General features: G+C 35.7%; 3 protein-coding genes across 8 annotated transcripts in view; 2 read left to right on the forward strand and 1 right to left on the reverse strand.

Moving 5' to 3' along the window:
• LOC139979053 (uncharacterized) overlaps positions 1-4,405 on the forward strand; it is a 35,587-nt gene extending 31,182 nt beyond the window's left edge. Inside the window, exon 18 of the mRNA XM_071989696.1 lies at positions 178-4,405. Within this exon, the coding sequence (XP_071845797.1) occupies positions 178-705 (528 nt within the window). The 3' untranslated portion in view covers positions 706-4,405. The remainder of the gene's footprint in view (positions 1-177) is intronic.
• A 706-nt stretch (positions 4,406-5,111) lies between these two features.
• Positions 5,112-11,697, reverse strand: LOC139979065 (DNA repair protein complementing XP-A cells homolog). 4 transcript variants are annotated; one of them, XM_071989714.1, is made up of 7 exons: positions 11,569-11,676; positions 10,537-10,568; positions 10,140-10,306; positions 9,173-9,403; positions 8,017-8,182; positions 7,525-7,642; positions 5,112-6,476 (listed from the first exon to the last, which is right to left on the reverse strand). In XM_071989714.1, the coding sequence occupies exons 2-7, from the start codon at positions 10,558-10,560 to the stop codon at positions 6,325-6,327; spliced, it is 858 nt and encodes a 285-aa protein (XP_071845815.1). In that variant the 5' UTR covers positions 10,561-10,568; positions 11,569-11,676; the 3' UTR covers positions 5,112-6,324. The 4 variants fall into 4 exon arrangements, with proteins under 4 accessions (XP_071845815.1, XP_071845818.1, XP_071845817.1 ...); XM_071989717.1 differs by lacking the exon at positions 10,537-10,568 and having other exon boundaries at positions 10,140-10,308; positions 11,569-11,697; XM_071989716.1 differs by lacking the exon at positions 11,569-11,676 and having other exon boundaries at positions 10,549-10,575.
• Positions 11,694-26,941, forward strand: part of LOC139979050 (centlein-like) — a 33,727-nt gene continuing 18,479 nt past the window's right edge. For 2 of the 3 annotated variants that reach the window (XM_071989689.1, XM_071989691.1), the window contains exons 1-18: positions 11,778-11,935; positions 13,954-14,137; positions 15,077-15,135; positions 15,774-15,862; positions 16,361-16,445; positions 16,766-16,809; positions 17,673-17,757; positions 18,709-18,790; positions 19,418-19,521; positions 20,102-20,158; positions 20,747-20,844; positions 21,463-21,572; positions 22,059-22,111; positions 22,604-22,800; positions 23,768-23,801; positions 24,748-24,939; positions 25,653-25,771; positions 26,727-26,855. In XM_071989689.1, coding sequence (XP_071845790.1) covers positions 14,038-14,137; positions 15,077-15,135; positions 15,774-15,862; positions 16,361-16,445; positions 16,766-16,809; positions 17,673-17,757; positions 18,709-18,790; positions 19,418-19,521; positions 20,102-20,158; positions 20,747-20,844; positions 21,463-21,572; positions 22,059-22,111; positions 22,604-22,800; positions 23,768-23,801; positions 24,748-24,939; positions 25,653-25,771; positions 26,727-26,855 — 1,637 coding nt within the window. In that variant the 5' untranslated portion in view covers positions 11,778-11,935; positions 13,954-14,037. Of the gene's footprint in view, positions 11,936-13,953; positions 14,138-15,076; positions 15,136-15,773; positions 15,863-16,360; positions 16,446-16,765; positions 16,810-17,672; positions 17,758-18,708; positions 18,791-19,417; positions 19,522-20,101; positions 20,159-20,746; positions 20,845-21,462; positions 21,573-22,058; positions 22,112-22,603; positions 22,801-23,767; positions 23,802-24,747; positions 24,940-25,652; positions 25,772-26,726; positions 26,856-26,941 lie in introns of all 3 variants that reach the window. The other variant, XM_071989690.1, reaches the window with a different exon arrangement.

Below are 26,941 nucleotides of genomic sequence, written 5' to 3' on the forward strand. Positions count from 1 at the left end.
TGCTTGGGATGATTAAGTAAGGTAGGAGATCAGCATCTCCAACAGAAATAAATTAACTTGATATTTTGAGCTTTGCCTTTGTGCAATGTTCTCTTTGCACCGAAATTAATCGATTTCCAAAGTTTAAGATACTCTTTAAAATCCTTAATTTTTTTCAATTTTTTTGTAAATTTGCAGAGACAAGCAAATGTTGATAGCGGGTCGTCATTCATTTCAAGCTGCGAGCTCCGGAACGCCATCTTCCAACCTCACTTCGAAGAGGACGATTTGCCGTCACTACCTGTTGGGCCGCTGCTTCCCGTAGACTCCGGCTCATTCTCAGGATCAGTGATTGATACCGGGTCATTCGCGGACTCCGAGTCGAACGTCGGCTCCGTCATAGATTCCGGAGCCGGATCGATAGATACCAGTACAAACTTTTATCCTTACGAACAGGAGATGCGGATCATGGAGAGTCACTCGGAGGAGGAAGAGGATGAAGGTCCTGAACGGGGTTTCAAGAATCTAGCATTCGACACGGACGAAGTCGGCGAATCGGACGAGAACCGCAATCGGGAACGGTCGACAGATGTTGGACCGAAGAATGAGAGTGTTGAAGTCCCGGAAGGGGAAGGGAAGAGTAAAATCAGAACAGTGTCCAGTAGCTTGGAAGACGAGGGTATTGTTAAAGATGAAGTCATCTCTGACATTATACACGAGGTGTGATGTGTCCTCTGACCGAATGGGCAAGACGAGGCATTCCCAGAGACACAACTGTTGCCAGAGGGGTACTTTATTCCGTGAGATAATGTTGACTGAAATGTATCCTCAAGGCTTTTGTCAATAGTGTTTACAATAGCACTAATGAAAAGATGAGATACATAAAGCAGCCTGGGCATTTCTTATTTCTGGTGATATTCATTTTGATGATGAGCAGATAATTATGATAGAAAATATTGAAGACAGGATTAAAGGAATTATTTTCCTTTGATGATGTCTTAGATATATGACAAAGGTTATTTCGTTGATGAAATGTTTAAATACTTTTTCTAACCAGAGCTAAAACAAAAAGGAAGTGTGGTCTTATGAAATGCAGAGGTCAACCTTGTTGTAATGGACAACTTTGCACTACCTCCAGAATTTAAATTTTGAGGGGAAAAAAATGTGACTGTCTTCATTGAAGTATGTCCATAGATAATATCTTACAATTTTCTGAGTAAGATTTGATGTTTGAACTAATTAATGAGCCTGTCATTTTACCTTTGAATTTGCTTACTTGAAATTTTGGACAGATTCATTGACTTTTACTCTTGAAGAAGGAGAGGTGGATGGAGGGGTGGGGGGGAGGGGGGAGAGGATGTTGTTGGAGGTGTTGCTATGTAAATTCATGTCATTGTCATTGATCATGTCATTGAAACGTTTATTGCTGAAATCTTGACTGAGACAACTTGATTGCTTCAATGATAAGTTTTGTAAACTTTTAATAGCAATACCATTATATTTAGATGCATATTCAGCCGGTTTGACAATAATTGTGTATGCAGGAATGTGACTGAGGGTCATGTGGGGAAGTGCAAAAGTCATGGAATTGCAGGCGAAATTAATGTAAGTGATAAATATGTAGACAGTGACAAAGTGATACATATGCAAGGAAAGTATAAAATCAAGATAAGGTTTGTAAAATCCGTGGTTGCCCTCTTTATCAATCATTATTGTGTTTTATAAGACCATTCAGTGACTTTGTATGTACCTACTATCATGTCAGTGACCCCGACAAGCCTCATTAACATGTTAACACGACTTAACTCGTTAACACGACTGAAGTTTTGTGTCACAAACCAAGTAGACAGAAGTATAAGAAACTACTAAATGTAGTCTTACATTTAGTAAGACTAAATGTCTTACTAATTGTCTTACTAAAAAACACTTCTTCATGTGAAAGGGTCACAAAGACCCTTTCTTCATGATGTGAGTCAACAAAGGTACAACTGTCTCACAGTAAAGCCCTCCAAGGAGGAATTTTGCTTAACAAGTGACTCAGTTCTTGAAACTAACACCGTAACCTTTATGTAAATGGCAATGACTTATGCAGTCCCGGTCTTAATTCATATTCTGTGACCAAATATAATGGTCAAGATGTAAAATAATCTTAGACAAAGTGGGTAGCATCCCTGATTCACCTTATTATCACAGTGAGGCTTAAATGTAAGTGTATATATCCGATAAGAAAGTGTATTTCCATGAACAAAAGAGCACACTTCCTAAGCGTATATCCTACACAGAGAGGATCATTTCCTATGGATATATCCTAGTGGAGATGTGGGTAGTTGAGTGGCTGAGTGTCAAGCCCTTGAATATGACACATCTGTAAAATCGTCCTTGTTGATATAGAATGATGTAAATAAACCTGTGACGATTTTTTTTTTTTCATTTGAAATTTTGAAATGGTTCTGAAATGTAACAAAGTAAAATGTAACAAAATGTAACAAAATAAAGTATTCAAAGCTTTTTTAATATTTTCAGTTGTTTTGTAAATATGGATTAAGATTCTACCATTATAGCTTATGTCAGTACTAAAGTACACCTATGCAATGCCTTGCAGCTTAAAGTTATAGTTAATGGTTTTCAACAATAATACAAATAGTTTTCCTTCAACGATTTATGCAAAAAGAAGTGCTTCATTGTTTGTATGGATCCTTTAATACAAATGTATTCGGCTGTTTCTCTCTGCAGGTATCGAGTTGAGATTTTGTTACATTTTTGCACTTTTCTTCTACTTTTTTCCATGTGCTTTCAAGGTTATTTGTCAAATGCAGAAAGTATTTCAAATGTAAAATAATACCGATTGATTGATTGATAGATAGATGGATGAATTCATTGTTTGAAAATAACTTGAGAGATAATCGTCTGTGCTCCATAATTTTTTATATGCATATTAAGCATTATGAATTCTGTAATTCTTTTGTATTCAAAGGGGACACAAATTGCTCAACCATCATCTTTAGCCTATCTGACAGAAATTTTGCAGAAGTACAACTTCTCCTAAGAAAAGTCTATCCTTGTTTAAAAACTATGTCTGAGAGCTGTCATTTGGTAAATCTGTGATGTCATATTTTATATTTGTACCTTTTGTATTTTCGTTTTTCACTTTCTCAAGGTAGAACGTTGACTGTATCAACACCCGGCCGAACCCCTGTCATCTTTCGTCATGTCAAGGGCTTAAAGATTTTATACTTAGTAAATTCGCAAAACCCCCTCATCTTCATTACTGAAAAGAAACATTGTCATAACTAAAGAAAAAATAACAAAAAGAATGGAAGTCGGCTTGCTGAATGTCACATTTAGGCTTGATCAAGCCTTGAAAAACCCCTTATATGGTTATGACCAATCCCTTAGTCGTACTTATGCAGCAAGTTGAAGTGTGGGGAATGGAAGTTGGGAAAGGAGGGATAATTCATGTATTTCCTTACTCTCATAGATGTTATTGTGAGAACATATCTTTCTATGCAGACATCAAAGTCCTCCTTCAGGCTATATCTTTATTATATTATGCATGCGAGTTATTCCTTTCAAAATTTAGATGTTTTACACTTCTTCTTGGAAGGTGAATTCACTCTTATCATGTTTTTTTGTTTGTGAACATAGGGTTCTAGCGTTTACATTAAGTTAAACAGAAACTAATTAATAATCTGTAACATTTGGACATAATTATTTTTTGAGAGAGTAAGGTCGTAGTAATTTACCTTCTCCAGTCATCACACAAATTCGTTCAATGCAACTGACGTAGTTATACTTTATCCCACCAAGATTTTTAGGTGCTCTCTGATCAACTTGCATTTATTTGTTATGTGAAAATTCTGCTTAAGTCATTTTTATTAACTCCTAAAAATGGGAAGTCTCCTTTTTTTGATGATCATCCTATTAATGTTTAATTTCGTTATAGTACTATTTGAATGTTCTTTATATAACCAGGTTTGACTTACATACATACATCAGAAACTCAAAACTGAAGTGATATATTCTGTAAATGGCCAATTGCATTGCTTTCATATTGTAGCTTGTGAAAAATGCCCTAGTTTTCCATGGGATATTCTATAAGTATGCACTATGTATTAAACAGAAATTCTGATGTAGCCGCTGATCAAACAAGTTTCCGGAGTTTAATTTAGTGTAAGAGCTTATTGTACAAATGTTAGGGTGTGGAATTTGACATTTGATGGTCACTTGTGATACAAGTTACTAGAAGACTACAAGTTTGTTAATTTACTTCATGTGCAGTGATGGAACTTTCTGGAAAGTGCAGTCCCCTTAATGACCTGCACTCCTTATTTGTTTTATCATCATTACATTATTTCCAAAACACTGTTGATGGTTGCATGTTTTTCAACATGCTTTGTATAATACAAATATAATTATTCAAAGAAAACCTAAGAATTGTAATACTGTCTGTTCTATTTGTTTGTGTTTTTGGTTACTTGATCATGGGCAGCTTTAATGTTGCCAAAGCTCAAACCTATTTCCGGGCCCCCTGAATTTAGTGTACGAGCAACTTATGCAAATTTTAGGATGTGAAAATTTTTACATTCGATGGTCATTGTGATAGTTTTATACGGTGGCTTAATAGGGACTTAGGAAAAAAAAAGTGTCTCCAAATCTCAAAACTTTGACTTTCTTTCTCAAACTTTTGACTTTTTATCTCAAATTTTGACTTTTTATCTCAAACTTGACTTTTTATCTCAAAATTTTGACTCTTTTATCTCAAACTTTTTTTGCTTCCCTATGTCCCTATTAAGCCACCATAGTTCTACTAGAAGACTACAAGTTTGTTAATTTACTTCAATCTGCAGTGACGGAACTTTCTGGAAAGTGGCCCAAGATAACTCAAAACCCCTTCATCATCAAGATGGAATCTTTGATTGTATCTGATCACTGTATCCAAGTCCTTTCTCGTTTGGCACAGACTATAACAATCACATCCAAATGGTGTCTGTAAGTGTTTATTAAAGATAGAGAGTGGGGTCGGTCAGGGGGGAGATTGGGCAAGCATAATCCTCTTAAATTTCAAATATTACACTTTAGTGGATCAAATAAACAAGGGCAATCCAAAAGCACTTTTGTACAAGATCTTGTTTCTTTGTATTCCACTTTAAAACCTTTTCCATATCCAATGACCTGTTGACTATCTTTTAAGACGACACGAATACAGAAGAAATTAGAATGTAATGCACTCTGTGCTTAAATTGTATGAAAATATGATATATTTTTATGAACATTGTCAAATTATCATACCTCCCTCTACAAAGAATACATTTCATTTTAATAGTGGTATCTGTTTATCATGGCAGCAATGGCAAAAAATTACGTTCTTGATCATGGAGTTTATCCAAATTTATCAGGATGATTAGCCTCTAAATTTTGTCAAATGAAGTTAAGAGTTATGTTACATATCTAGTATTAATATGGATATCTCCCTGAGTAAAATGAAAATGATTGTCTGTACCAACCAGGAGTACACAGGTCTGTGGTTTCCAAATACGTTACTGATTTTTGTCTCAACATGCACCATTTCCTTGTCAGAGAACTGGAATGTGAAAATGCAAGTTCTTGAACCACCATGACCTGTAGGCCAAGCAGAATTAACAAACTCCCAAATATACATATTCATATCTATGATTTTCAGTAATAGAAAATTGTCTGATGCATCTTATTGCTAGTTTGGAATGACATTCATTTATCTTAAATATGTCCAATCAAGATGCTTGAATATCTCATGCTTGTCTTCTTTTGAAATTTTATCTTCTGCAAATTATCGCACTGAAGACTTACCTGCAGCTAGAGAAGTGAGATTTTAGCTATCTGTTACGTTGAGGTGCACCACATTACAAATCAATGATATATGCATGAGCAATGGAGGGGTTAACCCTGGCTACCAATGATTGACCATTTATGTAAGACCTGGAATGCAAACTGACATTTTAGCAACCGGTCAGGGAAAAGTGCATGGCATGACAAATTAATGACATATAAGCATGAGCCAAGGTGGGTCAGTCCTGTCTACCACTGATAAACATCTGAAACCGAGATTTCAGCTACCTGGTGTGGAAAAGTGCATAACACAGCAAATCAACGACACTTGCATGCGCCAAGGAGGGTTGACCCTAGCTTCTATTGACTTAGCTTCTATTCATTACTTAGACCTGAGTGATAGTAACTTCTCTTCAATAAGGCAACAACAAGTCTGTTTGTGAAATTAAGACTGAACTTAATAGTTATGAAGTAATGCATAAAACTGAAGATGAATTTTCCTTCTTGTCACATTCATTCTCAAACACTGTAGTATAACCCTCACATCTTCTCATACTGCAGTTCATGGTCGCACGTTGTACATCTCTTGCTGTACATATCGCTATCTTCATCATACGTTTCTTCTCCGTATTCGTGCTTGTGGGAACTCAGATCTTTGGTCCACAGACTTGTACGAACAGCTTTTCTTAGCTCTGCCAAGGAAAGAAGGAACCAGTAACTTGCATCGTCGTTGCTACTCAAAGTTTTTAATATTCCCTGATCACCAAGCAAGGCCTGTAATGAATATCTTGTGAATGACATACTTTGTAAGATTTACAAGGTGCGACTCCATTCAAAGCTCACCATTTACACTTGTTCTCAATGGTGAAGAGATTGACCATGGAACAATGAATAACCTTGGGAGCTTTATTCAATAGCCAATGTCCCCCCTCCAGCAACCCCCCCCCTCCCCCGCAAGAAAAAATAGAAAGTCTTAAAATTGGAACACTGCTTTATACATCTGAATGTCCCAATTTCAGATCATCAGGACTGTCTCCAAATGAGTCAATAGCATTACCATCAACTTTTTTTTTTTTTTCTTGTTACATACTCACTTTAGATGTCCTATTTATAAATATATATATTTTATACTGGAAATAAATAAATGAAAAATTGAAAAATATGAAATGAAACAGATTTTCAGATCTGATTCTTGTTTAACCTTATAACTAAATAATTAGGGCAAACTGACCCGCGAAATTATAGACAATGGTAAAGAGCAAAAGAATTGTTCTTGCTCTTTTGCTCTGTTGTTTAACCTGTAATTTTCTAATTGTACCACAGAATCGAACAAACATAATTCTACAGGGCACGTGTTCCAAGTTCATGTGGTTTAGTTCAAAACAACTCAATTTCTTATCAAACAACCAAAATGATCGCAAAGTAAAAAATGTGCAGTCTGGCCTTTAACTAACATTATTAACCATTTCAGATAACCTTTACCAGGGACATACGGTAACATGGTACCTTGCTCTACCAAATGGGTCATCAATCCGATCTCCATGAACCATTTCGTTGCTTCAGATCATCGTCTGAAATCACAGTCTTTTAATATCCAGAGAACTCTGCCGAATAGGAACACTCACCATATCACTGAATACACCCCAGCAAGGCAGCTGGGACCAAGGAATTGTTACTTTCTTAAATACAAATCACTTCATTTTGTATTCATGTACCCTAAATATTATAAAACTGACAAACCTTTCACACTCTTATCTAGCTTCTTCATCTTGGCTTTCTCTCTGTTTTCTGTACGCCTCTCTTTTGCCGCATCTATTTCTTCTTGAGATTCCCAAACTTCTAGCGCCCTCTTTTCAATCTGAAGTATGAAAGATGACAATGTTAGAAAACTTCAAAACAACGATTTTCAAAACTAACTGGCAGGGCATGTTTTTTGAAAAACTAAAATCTCAGTGATGTTGCAGTTCAACTGATCTTTGCTTAGTCACTTTAACCAATTTGATGGCTCACACACCATGAAAGAATACCATCATAGGGTTTCCATTTATAACAGTTTTACAGATATTAAAACCCACTCTGAGATACGGAAGTGATTAAATCTGTAAATTGATAGGCTTGACGTTTAATCAACCTCCAGCGCCAGTATCCATATTATGTACCCTCTACCCAGTGCTAGTGGGCAACTAATTCCGTGACACAGCACTACCGACATTAATGGTTTGACATACTCACTTGAAGTCTTAGGTATAGTTTCATATCCCCCCAGCGTGGATTGTGTGGGTTCTTCCGGACGAGAAATTTGAGTATAGGTTCTCTTCTATCCAAATCTGCATCTTTCAACAGGTATTCATGTTTAGCTTCTGTTTTTGTTATGAGCGTGTGCTTCTCTTCACTTTCCCTGCATAGTTAAAAGGAGAAAAAAAAAGATTTCCATTCAACTCCGGAAGGAAATATTCTGATGGTTTCTATACAGAAATGCCAAATGAAGGGAATGCAAGCCATCTATTCGACAGGTAAACGTATTCGTAGAACTTTATTTCTGTTCAGTAAACTCACTGACATCAATATCCATGTTAATACTCTTGCACAATGCTTGCTCGTGAGGCAAAAACCAGGGTACCAACAGAGGAAGAAGAAACTTCATTTCATGTTTGTTATTTCTGTTAACACCCATTATAGGATAGCAAAGAGATGGGATACATTGAATTCTCTTCCTTGCCATGCATTCCATTGTCAGTTGCATTATACCAATTGAAAGAAGAAAACCCATATTTGAAGATTATTCATGTGCACTATAATATAATACAGAAATACAATATTTAGCCAATCTGTTTCGACAATCTCACTCATAATGATGTCAAAGGGATAAAAAAGGTACATTCCTTTAAACAGATGATCAAATATAAACTTCTTTTAGAAAAAGAAAATATAAACTTCTTTTAGAAAAAGAAACTGATCAGATATGGACTGGATATCCAGGCCCCAAAATTCCCTAGGCCTAGAAACTATGGCCACTTGCTAATAGGTGCCAATGCTTATAATGTCTACTGGATAAAATATAGTTCTCACTGGCATTTTCCTGAATTACAGCACACATCTGTTACAGTACAGGCTTCTGAGAGTGGCCCAATAATTTTTGCGGATTATAAGTAGTAATGCAGGGCTCATGTTAGGTACGGAGCTCATGCCAATTCTTTGACTGATGCTTGTTAACTGACTTACCATGTGTTAAAATTCTTAATGCCTTTTGGCAGGAAATTGCCAGTATAATTTTCTACTGGCAAATGGCAAAAACACTGGCAGTTGGCCGGTGAATAGCCAGAATGTTGCAGCCTGGGATACGATGTCATTAGTTATAACATTTAAGCACACTGTAGCAGCCTTTTACCTGCAATCATCACAGACTGAGTGGTCAAACTGCTTGTAAAGAGATGAATCTTGGAAGTCATTTCCACACTCCAGACATCGCAAGAGGCCAGCGCCCAGAAGTGGACCAGGCTCCTGGACAATGTTTAGTTCTTCTTCCTCTACAACTTCATCTTCTTGAATCAAGAAGCCAGCATTGGTGTCGAGAAGTCCACCAGGGAGACGGATGGCACCCTCAGGTATTTTCTCTTCCCTGAAATGTCAAGATGAAAAAAGAGGTGTGTTGCTCTACGTGCAAATGTTGTTATGTTCAGTTGCAATATGTGTCACGTTAAAAAGCTTTCAGTGAATATGAACAACTTGACCCAGTATATGGTATGATATACTTAAGGGCAATGTCCATGACTCTAATTGCTATGGGTTTGCAAACTACTGTTATTGAACATTTCAGAGGCTGTCAACATTTCAAAACAACATATACCACAATGTCTTATGAGCAACATTGTGCACTGCATGAAATATAAATATAATTGTCCACCTTGACCCACCATGTGAAAGAGTAACATTGCTTTAAATGTAAAAACAACATCAGATTTCCCCAAAAAATAACAAGATTTCTTTGGTGAAGTTTCAGCACCAAAGGTAACAAACTAATATATAGCTACTGATTGCATGATATGCACATGTCACATTCTACCACTTGACCAGGAATCAATTATGATACAAATTTTATGTTATCGATCATGAGGTACGTGCTTACTTAATTCCTTTGAGAAAGTAAGAGGCAGGATCGAAGATCATGCTAGCAACTTACTCTTATGATATGGTAGTGTGATATACTGTACATCTGTTACTTCTTTCATGTGTAGAACCCCGAACTAAACCATTGTCTGAGTTAGACTTGACTACTTAAATTGTGCATCCAGGGAATGTCCAGGAAAGGTTACAACTAATTGGTATGGATTTACAAATTTGACAATTGTTCTTACTTTTTCTCAGGCTTTTTCTTTGTGTATGGTTGATAAGCATGCTTGGACTGTCTTAGCATCAAAGCTCTCTGTCTGTTCCTCTCTATTCTGGCTCTCTGCCTGTCTGAGAGTGGTGAGGCTTCACTTGACGAATTGGTGCCTCCATCTATACTGTTGGCTTCACTCATCTTTAAAAACAATAAAGAACATTTTCTTGCAATCACGTTTATTTGCTTCATTCCATATTTATTCAGCTTTCTGATGTTTTGTCAAGATGGTAACAAGTGCACAAAATGGCAAATCTATATGATGTTTTTCAAAAGGCCTATACATAAGTCATCAATGTGCATGTTCCTTCTAACCTTCCATATTGAATACATGTGTTTTTATAATCAGTGAAGAAGACATCTTTGTTTACCTGGATGTTTACCTGGATGGCCATCCTCTCATCTTCAATCGGTCAAATCCGCCACGGATTGAGAGAATGGCAAAAGGGATAGAAGGTCAACGACAGTTTCACATCTACATTTTGCATTGTGTGTATCTGCTACAATCTGGTAATTGCATACTGAAGCATAGTAGAGCTGTCTACAGTATACAGTGGTACTGTATACCGTACACACAGTAACTGAGAGTGTTTCTCAACATCATGTATTGTGTTATATAATTGTACTGATATGCAGTGAACTGTCATGTTTGAACTTAGACAAATTTTAACCCAAGCTGTAACCACAATTTCAATCTACAAAGCCTCAACAGTAGCAGCTACAGTATAATGGCTATAACCTGAATGACTGAAGCATCAATTTTGTATTACTCCAAGAAATATTTCAACCATAATATGCTGGCTACAGTACATTTAACTGTATGTTTGATATTAGAAAAGTTGAAGTGTTTTGCATCAAGATCTTTACACCATAAAACTCATTCTAGAGGAATCTGACGAAAACCACCAATAAATCCATGAACTTATGAAGGCTAGCATTACCTAGGCCTATCCCACTCTTTGCTAACATATTACAATTTTCAAGTTCAACCTGATATTGTAACTCCTGAATTTATTTTAGCATATGTTACAGACTACAACTGGTACTAAGTACTGCAGTGATTTCTTTTCTGATTTTGTCACTTGAACTAAATTAGTCAACTTAGCTGAAGCCTACAGTATAAGTTTCAATTAAACATATCAAATGCTTTGACAGTAAATAGTACTGTGCCAAGTCACGTTAAAACCTGAAATAACAGACGAACAACCCAACCCATATATGACATAAAGTATGACCTACTGTAGGCTATGCCTAAGACGAGTGATAATCTTGAGTTCGACACTATTTATTAACGTAACATTAGGCCTAGGTTTAAGTTGGTAAGTTAGTAACTTATTAAGGCTATAGGCCCTAGTTGACTGAAGGAAATGTTTGCACTCTTAACTTTAGAACACAAGTTTTACCTCATCCCTGCGTGTCTTACAGATAAACTTAGAAAGCAATGTATTGCACGAGGGTACTGTATGTTGTCCTTCTAATGTAAGTAGTTTTTCACTACACCGATTTCTGTGATGTTACATAATAGTAAGCCGCATTGGTAAACATTACTGTACATGGGTTAGCAGCTAGCCTACAGCAAGTGACCTTTGTGCTCGTATTGTAAACAGGCGCTGGATTCAAGTTGAGGTATGATGAGAGGATTCAGCCGACACTTACAAGTTACAGTATAGAGTTGTCACCACAATTCTGTATTTTATTTTTATGAAAAATTTTGGCTAATGAGGAGAAGTTAGTCCCGTCGCTCATTTTCATCCGTCTAGCCTAACTTAGGTTAGTACTGCAGCCTAACATTACTTGTAATCATTCTTAACCTACCTCTAACTTAGTTAGACTAAGTCTAGCCTAGAAATTCTAAGGTCTAGGCTAGCATTAAGTTACATACTATCGAAGTTTGAACGTTAGTCCTACGCTCATTTCTGTGGCACTGTTAGTGTTACTGTAATTTTTGTAAAGGACTTCAGAGGAAAGCCTATTTGGTAATTGCTGGTTACAAAGAACAGAAATGTTATTGCAAAAGGACAACAATAATCACAATCTCTCTGAAATTCCCATATGTCCTTCAATGAAAGTTAGGCCTAGGTAATGCTAGCCTTCATAAGTTCATGGATTTATTGGTGGCTTTCGTCAGATTCCTCTAGAATGAGTTTTATGGTGTAAAGATCTTGATGCAAAACACTTCAACTTTTCTAATATCAAACATACAGTTAAATGTACTGTAGCCAGCATATATTATGGTTGAAATATTTCTTGGAGTAATACAAAATTGATGCTTCAGTCATTCAGGTTATAGCCAATAGTATACAGTAGCTGCTACTGTTGAGGCTTTGTATATTGAAATTGTGGTTGCAACTTGGGTTCAAATAAGTTTCAGACATGGCAGTTCACTGTCTATCAGTACAATTGTATAAATTATATAGTATAACACAGTACATGATGTTGAGAAACATTCTAAGTTACTGTATCATGTGTATGTACAGTATACCACTACATACCGTAGAGTAGACTCTACTCAAATGCTTCAGTATGCAATTACCAGATTGTAGCAGATTCACACACAATACTAATGTAGATGTGAACTGAACTCTGTATATATTATGTTTGTAAATTTAAATTTAATAAAATGTAGTTGATTGTACCAGGTTCACTTAAATATGTACCATTAGTTACATAGGCGTAGGAGCCTCATTTGATTTGGGGGGGCTGTAACGACTTGCCCGAAAAATATAACCAACATTTCCACATGTAAATGTGTATCATATAGGCATTCATCGCTTATTACATCACATGCCATTAACATAAAATCATTTTTTGTGTTATTACCCTTCCATATTGGTTAAAATTATCGGGGAATTCGTTACAACAATAATGATAATATAAGTTTAACTATTGAAAAACACATTGCAAATTGTTCTTCTTTCAGTAGGTGCCAGTGGCGGAGCTAGGGGTATTGGCCGGGGGGGGGGGGGAGAATGGTCTGTAGGGGCGCTTTCGACACTATCTAAGCAGAGCGCCACCACCAGTTGGCTTGGAGTGTACCAAAAAATTTTGAGTACAGATACTGTACTCCCTAGATCGCCGGAAATGACCCTTTCCAGGACTAGCTTATTTGCAGATAAACGAAGAATAAATAGGTGTCCTCGCCATTTGTCAGAAAATTGCACCAACAAAATGTGACAAATGTCAATAGGTATTTGAGAGCGCAACAAAAAAGTCAATAATCGCGAATAAGTAGAAAGTGGTAAAAAGCTGAAAAGGGCGCCAGCAGTCCATTTGAGTCCGTCAGGGGGGCATCCGCCCCCTCTGACTGTATGGACGCTCCGCCACTGGTAAGTGCCCGAAAAATTCTCAGCATATTGCCCAAATTTTCACCCAAAAAATTGAAAACACACTGCAAATTATTATTCTTTCAGAAGGTGCCCGAAAAAAATTCTCAGCATATTGCCCGAATTTTCACCAAAAAATTGAAAAACACATTGCAAATTATTATTCTTTCAGTAGATGCCTGAAAAATTCTCAGCATATTGTCAAATTTTCACCCCAAAAAATTGAAAAAAACACTGCAAATTATTATTCTTCCAGTAGGTGCCCGAAAAATTCTCAGCATATTGCCCGAATTTTCACAAAAATAATTGGTTGGGGGGGCTGCGGCCCCCCCAGACCCCCCTCCTCCTACGCCTATGATTAGTTATGCACATAACATCTTTCAAGATATCAGGTGAGTAGGAATATTTGTGGTCAAATGTCAGTGCATAAGCAATAAAGATTATCCGTATGTCCTTCTTTAACAGATGATTGAGCGAGTTACAACCTCCACAACTGTTCAAAGTAAGCTCTGACTAAATATACCCAGATGTCTGACATCTATGTAAAAGATGACCGAGCAACAAAATTCACATCAGTTGTTGAAAGAAAGTGGGAAAAGTTCTGCCAGTGATCGGGAAATCACTCAAGGAGATTTATCCAAGGATGCAGGTATGAAGAAACTATATACAGTACAAGGTGTAATGTACCGTCGAATACCGTTGTGTCCATTTATCAAACAAACATTGTTATGCATACAGTAGTATTGGGATGAATGAAAAAGAAAAAATGATTGCAGGATGTACCTTCACATACAAAATAACTATAGATGACCTCATGGTATATGGTACTGTATTTCATTTTGTAATAAAATAATGAATTTACCAAGCTTAACATGCTAAGCCCAGGCTTTACTTCAGCTGGGCATAGTGTGTCCAGTAAGAAAGGTTTTCAAAATCCTATAATGTGGCATGTGAGGAAATTTACAGTACAGTACATTTTATATGCCGTCATGATACCTTTATGAGATAAAATGGGAAGTGGTAAATTTGAGTAAAGTTACTTTGAAAACTGTATACATTGGGGAGTTGGAATAAAGGGCAGAGGTTTGAATTTTGGGACTTCTTGTAGTGGGATTTTACAATATAATGGAAAATGTGCATGCAGTTCTGTTTTTTCCAAAACATGTATTATTCCCATTCTGGTCACAGGAGTGCACTACTTTAGGTACAGCCTGAAGGGTCACTATTCTGTACATTGGGTGTTTGATTTCACTGTGGCCAACAATATCTATTTCATATCCACCAATGCTTGGCTTAAAGTTTCAATAAAAACATACCTAACATGTTATTGCACAGTACTATATCTATTAGAATATTACAGTTTAAGCTTGAACAAGGGGCATATATTATCAAACATTTGTGCCTGTCAATACTTTCAAGTCAAGTAATACAGAATAAAATAAAATTGTTTAATCCCAGTCCTGTTTTGGGGTGTTTGAATAGACACAGATTAATCCACCAATGACCATGAAAGGTTCTGTTTCAGTTCAAACATGTCTGGAAATTATATTTTAAATGCCACCTTTTCTTCTTCTTCAACTGACTTTAGAGTTAGCAAGACTGAGAGCTGAGAAGCAAGTACTTCATGAAGATCTCGTACAATGCAAGGTAATCAGTGCTCAGTAGAAAAGAAGTGTTGTACTGTAATGTTGCTCTTGGTCAAAGCGTTTGCTACATCCCTCGTCGATTCACAATTGTTTTTCCTTTGGCCGGTCTGGCTAATTCCTCAGTAACACTACAGTACATGATAGCATACTGTAGTCTTACCAAACATCATTGGTTCTAAATCATAATAACATATTTAGATCAGTCAATTTTTGTGGTACGGTTGTACTTTAGTTCATTCAAATTGGTAACCGTTTGACAATTTCTATTGAGCATGTACAATGTGAAACCATAGTTGGGAAGGCTAATGAGAAATTAGTTGCCATTTATATACCTTCAGTGTTTTATGAGGCTGACTAAAAATCTCTCATTTATATCCATAAAATATGTTTTTTTTTTAAAAATACTTGAAAATTCATTGATTTCCACCACAATATGAAGTCTGGCATCACCCAGTAAAATCATTCTTAGAAAATGGAGAAATGGAATATTAGCAAATCAACACCATCATTTTATCGTGCAGGCATGATATTATATTTTCTATAGTGATCGTGGAGCTTGCTTGTGTACTGACTTGTACAGTATTATCTTATGTATGAATGTGCTCTGATCTAATTCCAAAAATGTTCTCTTGATTTCAGGCAGACAAGGAATTTGTCTGGTCCCTCTGGAAGAGATTGCAGGTAGCGAACCCTGACATCACACAGGCTATCAGCATGGTTCTCCAGAGGTACTGTATGTGAACATACTATTTACATATTATTAACATATTATCAACATATTACATATTATTAATATATTACATATTATATATTACATATTTTTAACATATTATTAACATACTATTCACAGCATATAGTTATGTATTAAGAAATGTACATCATTGTGATTTAATCGCATAAATTAATGAAACGAAACATCCCAGATCTCTACCTTAACTTGTACGCATAATAATAATTTTTGGTCTGATTTTAGTGTTTCCACTTCTATGGACGTTTTCCTCATCTGCAGAATGCCATTTTATGCTAATGTCACAAAAGTCAGGACTAAGTTCTCTGATTTATTTGCCAGTAAAATATGAAGCATATATGGAATGTCTTGATTTCTCTGTCATTACAGGTTTTCATCCTTTGCAAATCTGTTCATATATTTTTGAGATCTTATGAAATCCTTTACTGTATAGTTCAAAAGCTTTTCATCATTGGCTCCCATTTTTTCATTCCTTCAGGGAAAAAGAAAAGAATGAGCTGAAGGACAGAAAAGTCTTAGAAATTCTGCATATTAAAGATGACAGGATTGGAGAATTAGATAAGGTAAAATATCTTTTTGCTAAAATGTCTTACTTAAGATCAAATGTGTTGTTTTAATGTCATTTTTGTGTAGTGGGTATTGTACAAAGATTTGAATAATGTCCTGTGCAGTGCCCACATCAAAAACTTGAAATGTTGCCTGTATAATGTGATACATTAAAATCAATTTGCAAGCCCCTGTCTATAAACTCTATGGGTCATTTTTCTATTGCTATATTTTGAGTTGGATTGTGGTAGTTTTGGATAGTTGGTACTGGATAAAAAATAATCTTTGTATCTCTTATAGAGAATAGCCTCTTGTTTTTTATTCTCACTTTTCATAGATTCTGACCCAACAGACAGAGACTAACAAAGCTGCAATGAAAAGGTAAATATTAACTTTATTGTTCAAATTATCTGAAATTGGTCACACTTTTATCTAAATTTTATATATAGAGGGGCTACTTTTTTTGCTCTTTCAAATTTTTGACCATAATTCCCTGGTACATTTTATTTGTTGGTTTTCTTATAAACCTTAATATGACATTAACCAAACAAGGTGAATCTGAGATCATGATGAAATTCATCGTACAGTAGTTTTGTGTATATATTCATGTCACGTCCTTCATGGCTGATAAAATACTGTAAGCCTCCTGTCAGAAATGAAATCCTTCCAAAATTGTAAAATATGTTTCATTACTGAAGGAACTGCTCAAGGAAGTATGCTCCATTATGAAGACTTGCAGGGATGATAGAAAATGAAAGAAACCTAATATTTGAGTATTGGTACCATTATCATACTTAGGATTGGTACAAAAGCAAAAGGCCAAATTGATCCAATATCTGATCTCTGTTTATGCGATATCTGTATCTTACGACATCAACGGAAACGAGGATAATCACCTATGTTAGACCACAGTTTGATAAAGAGTCTTGGGTGGTTGGATCTATCAAAAACCTTTATCTTAAAGCTATCTGACAAAGCCATGTTTCAAGGTTAGAATGTTTTTACTGAAAGGCAAAGTTATTGCAGTCTGTTTATTTGGATGACCGTGTAGCGAACAAGAAAGACAAAAACTTCAGCGATAAGCAATTATGTTTTGTAAATCTCTAACTCACTGGTATTGACATTAACATTCTGCCAGGCAGCTTTAACATTGCCTGGGTGAGACTTTCCATGGGCTATGCAACGTAGAATTTCTGCTAAATCTGAAAGGTCATATATATATATTTTATTATTGATATGAACAGAATTGAAGAGATTGAGAAAGCCAAAACTCAGCTGGAAAAAGAACTAGAGCAGAAAGTGACAGACATTGAAGCAGTTGCAGAAGAGGTAGGTTTGGGGATGAAACCTCCAGGACTCAGACTTTGGGCTATTTACTGGCTAAAATGCCAGTCGATGTTTGCCATTTGCCAGTAGAGTGAAAAGGCACTAGCGTTTATCTGCTAGTATACATTTAAGAACTTAAAACAACTGGTGTTAAACGTTGATTATGAATCGTCAGTGAAAGAATCTGCATGATTCCTTAACCTAACATGAGCCCTGTATGACTACAATAATAATAACAATTTTAAAAATAATAGTAATAGTAATAATAGTGATAATAGTAATAAAAGTAATAATAGTAGTAATAATAACAATAATAATAACATTTATAATAACAGCAACATGTAATTATAGGCCTGACCTCAAAGGTATACAATCTGTCTTCATACTTGTAAATCTTGTACCTGTGTCATCAAATTTGTGAGTAAAGAGTACCTCTATTCTGCAATATTCAATATTGACATTTTCAAATATATTCTCTAATTGTCTTCCAAATAGAGTTGAAAGACTCATTAAATACAATTACATAGTGCCAAAGACTTGTTGAATACAAATACCTAGTGCCAAAGACTCATTCAATATCATTGTGTAACACCAAAGACTCATTAAATACAATTACATAACACCAAAGACTTGTTAAATACAAATATGTAACACCAAACACTTGTTAAATACAATTACATAACACCAAAGTCTCATTAAATAGAATTCTGTCACACCAAAGACTGATTAAATACAATGAAGTAACACCAAAGACTCGTTAAATACAATGACGTAACACCAAAGACTCATTAAATACAATTACGTAACACCAAGACTCGTTAAATACAATTATGTAACAGGAATATTGCCATGGTGTCAATACACATCTTTGTTTCCCTGAGTCTCTTTGAATTTTCCATGATCAGTGTGTTGGTGTTTATTTCTTTCTCCCGTTCTTTGTCATTCCGTTCGCAGAAGGAAGAACTAAAATCAGAAACCGGTAGAGAAGTTGCAATGCGAGATGATAAAATTCTACGTCTAACAGAGGAAAACAAAAGTGAGTTTATGCGGGTATTTTACTGTGTACAGTAATTGTTTTGTTTATGGTATGTCTGTACAAGAAGCAGTGTGAAGTTATTGCCATCTGGCAGATGTAACCCATAAGCCTTTTCCTAATATCAGCCGTGCTTCCATGCGCTATATTTTAATGTCATACTGAGTGATGAAGGAAGAGGTATGTGTCACATTGCAGATACTGGACTCAAGGATGAAAAGGTTTTGAGGACCAGAGGCCCCTGTCGGTGAAAGTGGGCCTCGGTTCAAAGGCCTTGTGTGAAACCAGGGACCACTTTATTGTAACCAGGGGCCAGTTGGCATTTCGTCATCTATCATGTATAATCCGACATTCTCATGTGTCAGGTGGTTCTGAAGGAAATAGGCAACTTGTCATAACAACCCTGTTAGTTCCTCCATTAATTGATTACTAATATCTTGTTTTTAAGAGAAGGACAACCAGTAGTTCATCAAATGTTATCAAAGATGTATGATTTGTTTGAATGTTAGATTTAAAAAATCATAACGCCATTGGTTACATAGAAAACTTCTGATGAAGAAGTTGTTGCTACTCATTGGAAATCTGTTCCTTTTGTTTGCTTTTCACTTACGTACATCCTTCTTTTGGCAGGACTCTCTCACGAGAATAAACGATTGACAGCTGTTCTTGATCAACACAGAGAGGAGTTGACTGGCATTGAAGAAAAGAACTCCATGCTAATGGATAAAATTAAAGTAAATACCGCCAATATTTGTTTCAGTATTGCTATACACATAAGTGACTATTAATTTAGGGAAAAACTGCTATTCAAGTAAATAACAACCTAGCTGGCATGATTCACACTCTGTCCTACCTCTCCCCTCAATGAGAAAAACAGCAAAAAGCAAAAGAAAAAAAAAAAAAAAAAAGCCAAATTAAAATTGTGCACAATTTTTTGCAAGGAAAGGAGAAATTGTGCAAGGGTTTTATAAATGCTTGGATTGACCTAACCAATCAATTACTTGGTTGGCTCTATATGAAATATATTTTTTTTTGGGGGGGTGGGGTCGGGTTGGATGGGGGCGGGTGTTCTTAATTATAAAATATTGAAATCACTAGGGTTTGGATACAAAAGTTGCAATACACTTTTCTCATCAATTCGATCATACTTGCATAGCAATATGCGATGCAATATAGGATAAATCATTCCCTTGAAATCTGAAATGAAAACAAGTTGTCAACATTTCTGACAAGACTGTAGCTGAGAGAGAGAGTGTTTGGTTATATCAGTCATTCTTGAATCTTATGGCTATTTCTTTCCACTTCTTCCACTAGGAGATGGAGAAGGACATTCATGGTATTGGTATATCAGCAGAAGTAGCAGCTAAGGAGGTTGGTCACTAAGTCTTACACTTACAATAAATATCCTGTTTCAAATATTTCTCTTTTTTTTCATTTTTGGAACATTGTGCAACAATTGTGCAATTGTCTGCACAGGATACTTTGGTAATAATCAATGGTATCAAACTTAAGACTTCTTGTAGGTTTTGAGAATTAATGTAACTTTTGATTGCTCAATGTTAGGTTGCTCCATTAGCCGAGATAGAATAAAGATAGTAAATAGAATACCTCAACAGTGGGGCTTGGCATTGTTTGATTTTGTCCGTTTGCCAAGATAGATGGAAAGTAGTATTTAGAATACCTCAACAGCAAGGTTTGGGGATATTTGATTTTTCCATTAGCCGAGATAGAAGTAAGATAGTTAATAGAATACCTCAACAGCTCATGGTGATATTTGACTTTGCAGTGCCCTGTTGTACTGAAGTCTGTTTGCTGGAACCCTTTATTATATTAATCTGCAATTAACCAATAACATTCAGTGTACTACTAGCAAGTTGCTGTAAGTCCGTACATTAGTTTCTATACGTAAGAGAGCCTTGGGCTTCTATTTACTCCACGCTTGTGTTTCATTTTACATAGCATTCAATGGCTGCAGTTCACCTAGGGCAAGCAGAGCAGGATGCCGTTCAGTGGATGACAAGAGCAAAAATCGCTGAAGGAGAACTGGAGAAGCTCAGGTATGTAAACGTCGATGATATCATAACGATCTCAAGAATACTTTAGTAGCGGAAAGACTTATATTTAGATTTCCAAGTTAGAAGGGTGAAGGCGATACTAGAGCGAGGCAGTTTTAAGCTTGAATGAAAGTCAAAACACTATAAAGTCAGTTACCTCTGTCAGGTATACAAGACAAATCTATACTTTTCCTTCACTCACATATCTGAACAATTTGTGTTAGTTAGCCAATTACCAATTCTTTGAAAAGGTGATACTATTCAAAGAAGGACATTTAGTGGATGTAGATCAAATTGTTTTGTGAACTTTGCCAGCACTGATCATTAGTAGGTAGATTTTGTTAACTTTTGAATCCCTGGGCTATGAGCTTTGAAGCAAAATTTCCCACCCTTGATCATTTCATAACAGATGAGTTGAATCAAATTGTCTTGTCTGTATATGTTTGTGGGGGGGGGGGTTTAGAAAAATTTCTCTGTAGGTAAATTCAGAAGCAAGTAGCATGTAATAGTTTTTGTGTTTTACTTTTATCCTTCCCTTCTTTGTAATATTTCTTCCTTTTATTGATAATCTTGCAGTAATGTGTTTGTCAGCAAATGAATTCTTTGTTTGTTATTTTTCAGGAATAAGCATTCCCAACTGAAGAAGAGTTACCAGGAAACGCTTGATCACACAGCACAGCAACTAAATGTCATTACTCAGTTACAGACACTCCAAGCTGAAACACAAACAAGTACTAAGTTAACTTTGAATTGAAATATTCTTGGAGTACATTCTTGGTAAATTATAGAACTGTAAGAAGGCAGTTTGTTTACGACTGGTTAGGTCTGAGGAAGTCACTTGAGAATGTAGGAATGCTCACAATTATGACCAAGCTGCAATCATATTTAGGAAAACAAAGACACAAAGAGATATGTATTTCATTATGGGTCAACAGATATATTATCTTGGGATCCACTCTTTAAAAAAAAAGAAAGAAGCATAAACTTTTATAGTTTTGAGGTTTTCAAGATTTTCATATTTGAAGAATATTCTTATCAAAATATAAAGTCAAATACTTACAAGTTGTTTAACCCTCCAGTGCTTGAAAAAGAAACTGAATCCAGCATTTATTCACAATTGCCACAATGCCATCTTTAAACATATTACAGGGAGCACTATACTGTGTTTTTCCCCCATCACAACAACATTCTCAACAGCAATTTCTTCTCCTTTTCAGTGTTGAAAACCCAAGAAAATGCTCATCTGATTGAAGCTTCAAATTATCAAGCTGTAAGTTCTCTCTTTTGTCAATAGCAGAATTTCTGATGGTATATATTATAGATTGAGATTTTGAGTTTGAAAAGGCAACCACGAAAAATGAGTGTCGATAACTTGAAAGTGGCCAGTCACTCAGGTTGGATTCAAAGGGTCCTTTATCGTTGTATTTGATATTTTTTGTCACATAGGAGCAGATAGGACAGTGTAAGTGGTTTCAACTTTGTGTAGTATCTCAACTTCATGCTTGTAGCAGGGGTATATTAGAATCCAAGGTGTTAATGACTTAGAATTATACTCATTTATTTATTGAAGAAAGAATAAACTTTGATGAATTAAAATTATATTATTTAGTGTTACTTGAATGTCTTGGTGAATTTCTTGTACTGTATCTTTCTATTGGTGGATAAGTCTCTTTTCGAATGTGCTAAATTGTACCCTTCTCTTGTAGGTGACAATTTCAGAAATTTCTAGATTCTCTGCATTTGTGTTTCTTTCCATCGACAGGTAAACAAGGAACTCCAGCGGAGGTACGAGGCAGTGAAGAAATCAGAAGACGCTTTACAGAAACTGATCACAGAGAAGAACGAGGCTGAAGAAGAAGTCAAGGTATCTACTAGTGAAGTTGGTTCACAAGTGGCAGCTGAGAAGGAGGAGGTCAGAGGTCAAATGGAAAATGACAATGAGCAACCTTGGGTCGAAAGGTAAATGGTGGTTTTATAAGAAAAGATATTTGTACAAGATCAAGATATCAAGATGGTTTACTTACAGGAGGGAAAGAGTTTTGATCGTAACACATTTTTTTCTTTGATTGATTTTGTCAGTTTATGTGCATCATTTCAGCTTATTCTCAGTACTGAGATGCAGATGTAATATTAACTTAGCCTTTAACAATTACTACAATAATTACTATAAGTGTTCAGTTTGTTAAGTATCCCCAAAATTTACTGTGGCCGAGTGGATAAAGGCGGTGGCATTTGAAGCAATGAGGCTTAGCAATCGGATTTTTAGGGTTCAATTCCTGACCAGGTCATAGTAAGGTGGGTTTTTCATCCAAGGGCAATCTAAGGGCAATCCCCATCTGAAATGACTTTCTAAATTGAAAAGATTCCAATTTGAGTTAAAATGTTCAATTGAAAGCCACCTGACGTGTAAGTTGTAATCCATAAGTCCTTGCGGGCTTCTCCCACATTTGTGGTCGCTTATGACATGTGAACATTACTTACTAGGAGGTAAATGTTGATGTGTGGCTAACAGACAGTGCCTGAAGGCTGATTTAAGGCAATGGTGGCCCTACCTCTGGGTTTAATCATTTGTGTCACTGTATGGTGTGAGTTTTTATGAATATTCAGTTTCAGAATAGGAACCCTGTGGAACAATAGTGCAATATATTTGTTTATACCAGTTTACAAGTACCTGTGGTTGTATAGAATGTACATAACAACAAACATTATGGACCATAATATGATATTTTTATTTGATAACTGAACACTGCTCTCTCTACAGGCTTTCCTCACCCAATGTAAAAATATTGTCTATTCCTTGTTAGCTGTACTGTGGACAATTTGTAGACACTACTTGCAGTGTCTGTGAGTCTTGTTTCAACATCCATATATGATCCTTTACTACACCTGTAATTCTTATGTCACATGGTTTATCTCATTCAAACAGATCTTCATGGCTTAAACAAGTTACTTCTACTAAGGTGAGATATATAACATTAGCTTCAAGTAAATGTCCTAAGGTCTTGCAGTAAAGATTTAGAAGGATAAGTTTATATCTACTTCATTAAAAACCTGCTCATGTTGTGTCTGGATAATCTCATGTTAGGGGATAGGACTTAAGATAGGTGCCTTGGGCGTGCATTACAAGTTAGGTTACAAAGCCTACAGATTACCCCTCAGTCAATCCAACGAAACTAGTAAACATAATGTCAAGTTAATTTTCTGTCGATTTTATTCTCCAGTTCAGCTTTCAATTTTTTATAAAAAGTTGTTACATTGAAAATGGTATAGTTGAATCAAGCGTTAAGTTTTACAAGGCTGCTGCATTGTCAGAAGTCATCTGATAAGAGTGAAAATCATGATCTTACCGGTCTGGGCTTTGAAGTCAGCCTAAAATTTGCGAGACTCACTGTTATAGGATGTTGAATGAAAACTGGTGATTGGTAGAATTAAACACACCCATCAAAATACAAATAGCAGATTGCCTTAAAGAGTCAATCACAAGGGAACATGAATAATTTGCCAGTAAGCTCTGGTAACATGAATACCAAATACCTGGCACTAAAATCTCATTGCTCTGGAAGCCTCCTGTTAAATTTAGATCATGTAAAATACAATTTCTCAAGTTTTTCTTTATAATCATGTATTTGCAAATGGAGTGAAACATGTTCGAAGGCCCCTTTAAAACTCTGGGTGCTATCTCCAGGGTAACTATAACATATGTAGAACTTAAAACATAAGTAAGATAATATATTTCTTACTATGACATGACAATAACATGATAGGTGAAGAAGCTACAAACTTTCTCTTCCCCTTTATGTTCATCTGACATTGACAAATCAAGAATATTTGGTAATATTACTGGAATAAATGAATTTCAATCTGTGTTTATTATCATTCCTGTGATATTCTCAATTCCATATACAGTCATCACTAACCCAGACAGATGTAGGGCAGCATTGGAGGTCACATGACCCTAAATTAACTACCGATCACTTAATATCTGAGGAAGCCCTCCTCAGAAAGTACGACCAGTCGTTGTCGACGACGAAACAACAGGAAGATAAATCTCACCTTGAAAGAAAGGTGGAAGACCTACAGAAATTACTCCTTCTCAAGGTCAGTGTCTAGCTGTTTATTTTGACCCCTCTATGAAGCAATTTGGTTGAATCTGTAATGTAACTTCTCCCCATTATTCAAGTATGCATATGGTTTTCATAAGATAAAGGTTTCAATTTACATCTATATTACAACATAAATTTGAACCCTGCAAGACAGCATCCTATCTTTCACAGTAAATAATAGTATAATCCTAGTGTTTTTACCTTGCCCTACTGTACTTTCATCCCAGGTAGATGTCAGGCCAAGGGTTTTCATAATGTTAGCTAGAGAAATGCAAATTGCTTAAGAAATCTATTTGCTTAAATTAAGTTCGCACTTTCACAAATCACCTGCTGAATTGATTTTGCAGGTTATTTTCTTCATGTCTGCTGGAAGAAAACATGCAAGTGTCTTGTAGTTCCTACTGGGAAATGGCAAAATTCACTTGCATTTAGCCAATAGGTAGCCTGAATTTTTAGTCCTGGATGTATTTATCCACCATGCTGTACTTTTCATAAAGAATTGTGTCAGAGTTTGCCTGTCTGTTGCTGTAATATGTCTCATACATTTGTTACCGGATAAGTTGCCCCAGTTTTGTCAAGAAGGAATAATTGCATTCTTAAAGAATGTCCAAAGCTAAAGATTGCATGAATCTTTATCATAGTGTAGAAAATTCATGTTTGGTGTCACAAACTGTTGTATGTAATATTTCACTGTTTGAAAACTTTTAGGACGAAGAAGTGAACCAGATGAAGCTAGCGCATCAAGGTCGTCTGAGTCGTCTCCAGTCACTGCAGTCTGCTAACAATATCCTGAAAGAACAAATTGAGACTTATGAAGAAAATGAAAAGTCAGTTTTGAATATTCCTTTCAGTTTTTCTATTATTTTGAAATACTGATGATAGGCTACTTTACTATGGCCAAAGTTAACTGCTTTATTAATATATAGTAAATGTTAAATGGAAAACTGGCCAGGAAATCATAAACAAAGTTGAAAAGAGTAAAGAAATGTTTGGATAGAGCTGGATTTTTAACCAGTTTCGTCAGGGTTATCTCAGATCACCACCAACAAAGGGCTGGATTACTCAGTTGGTACAACAAAGAGATTGTGACCCTGAGGTTACTGGTTCAAGTCCTGTTGTATAGCCTAACATTGCTTTGTTCTGTTCAAGAAAAGGTAAACTGTTTTGAAGTGAATGAATAATGTTATCTTTTTAGTTGGACTTTTTAGTTGGATTAATTGTACAGGAGATGTGATAATATGTGAACTAAATATTTGATACTTAGTAACTTTTATAGGAGATGTGATAATATTTCAACTAAATATCTACTACTTTGTTACTTTTCAAAACAAAGAGCAGGATTTAGATTAGACCATTAATACCATAAAGGATGATGTGGCTACACCTGGCCTATTAAATCTCAACAATGATCTTCAGTTGTATATTAATGTTTGTAATGAAAGTTGAATATGTAAACAGTGATCTTCAGTTGTATATTCATGTTTATATATGAAGTTGAATATATAAACAGTGATATTCAGTTGTGTATTAATGTTTGTAATGAAAGTTGAATATGTAAACAGTGATCTTCAGTTGTATATTAATGTTTAAAATGAAAATTGAATATATAGACAGTGATCGTCAGTTGTATATTAAGATTTATAATGAAAGTTAACTGGCATTTAAATGAAAGCTGATACAGAAAAGTTATCTTCAATGACATATTATTTATGTACATTTAATCAAGAAATGTCAGAGACAATTGATGTTACTGTTGTTCTTATTTAATTCTATGAAAACAAGAAAACCACCAAAATCTAAGAAGCCACAGCAAAGGGCTGCTCCGAAGTCATTACAGAGAGAGAACTCTGATGCTGTGTGGAATGAGTTGACTTACTACAAGCAGAGGACAGCAGACTTGATACAAGAAAAGTGAGCTTCGTATTTGATAGAATGCAGGAAAAATGAGGAGGGGGGGGGGGTCGGGAGGGGACACTGGTGGGATGACATTCTATCGA

The sequence above is a fragment of the Apostichopus japonicus genome, chromosome 13, assembly GCF_037975245.1.
Source record: "Apostichopus japonicus isolate 1M-3 chromosome 13, ASM3797524v1, whole genome shotgun sequence".
NCBI lineage: Eukaryota > Metazoa > Echinodermata > Holothuroidea > Aspidochirotida > Stichopodidae > Apostichopus > Apostichopus japonicus.

What these genes read in the sequence shown, in the direction of transcription:
- LOC139979065 (XM_071989714.1), bottom strand. Translation starts at nt 10,560, where the DNA reads ATGGCCATCCAGGTAAACATCCAG. An exon ending in AAGAAAAAGCCTGAGAAAAA is followed by an intron (nt 9,404 to 10,139) that starts GTAAGAACAATT and finishes TTGACATTTCAG; the next exon opens with GGAAGAGAAAATACCTGAGG. An exon ending in GCTAGATAAGAGTGTGAAAG is followed by an intron (nt 6,477 to 7,524) that starts GTTTGTCAGTTT and finishes TTTCCTTGGCAG; the next exon opens with AGCTAAGAAAAGCTGTTCGT.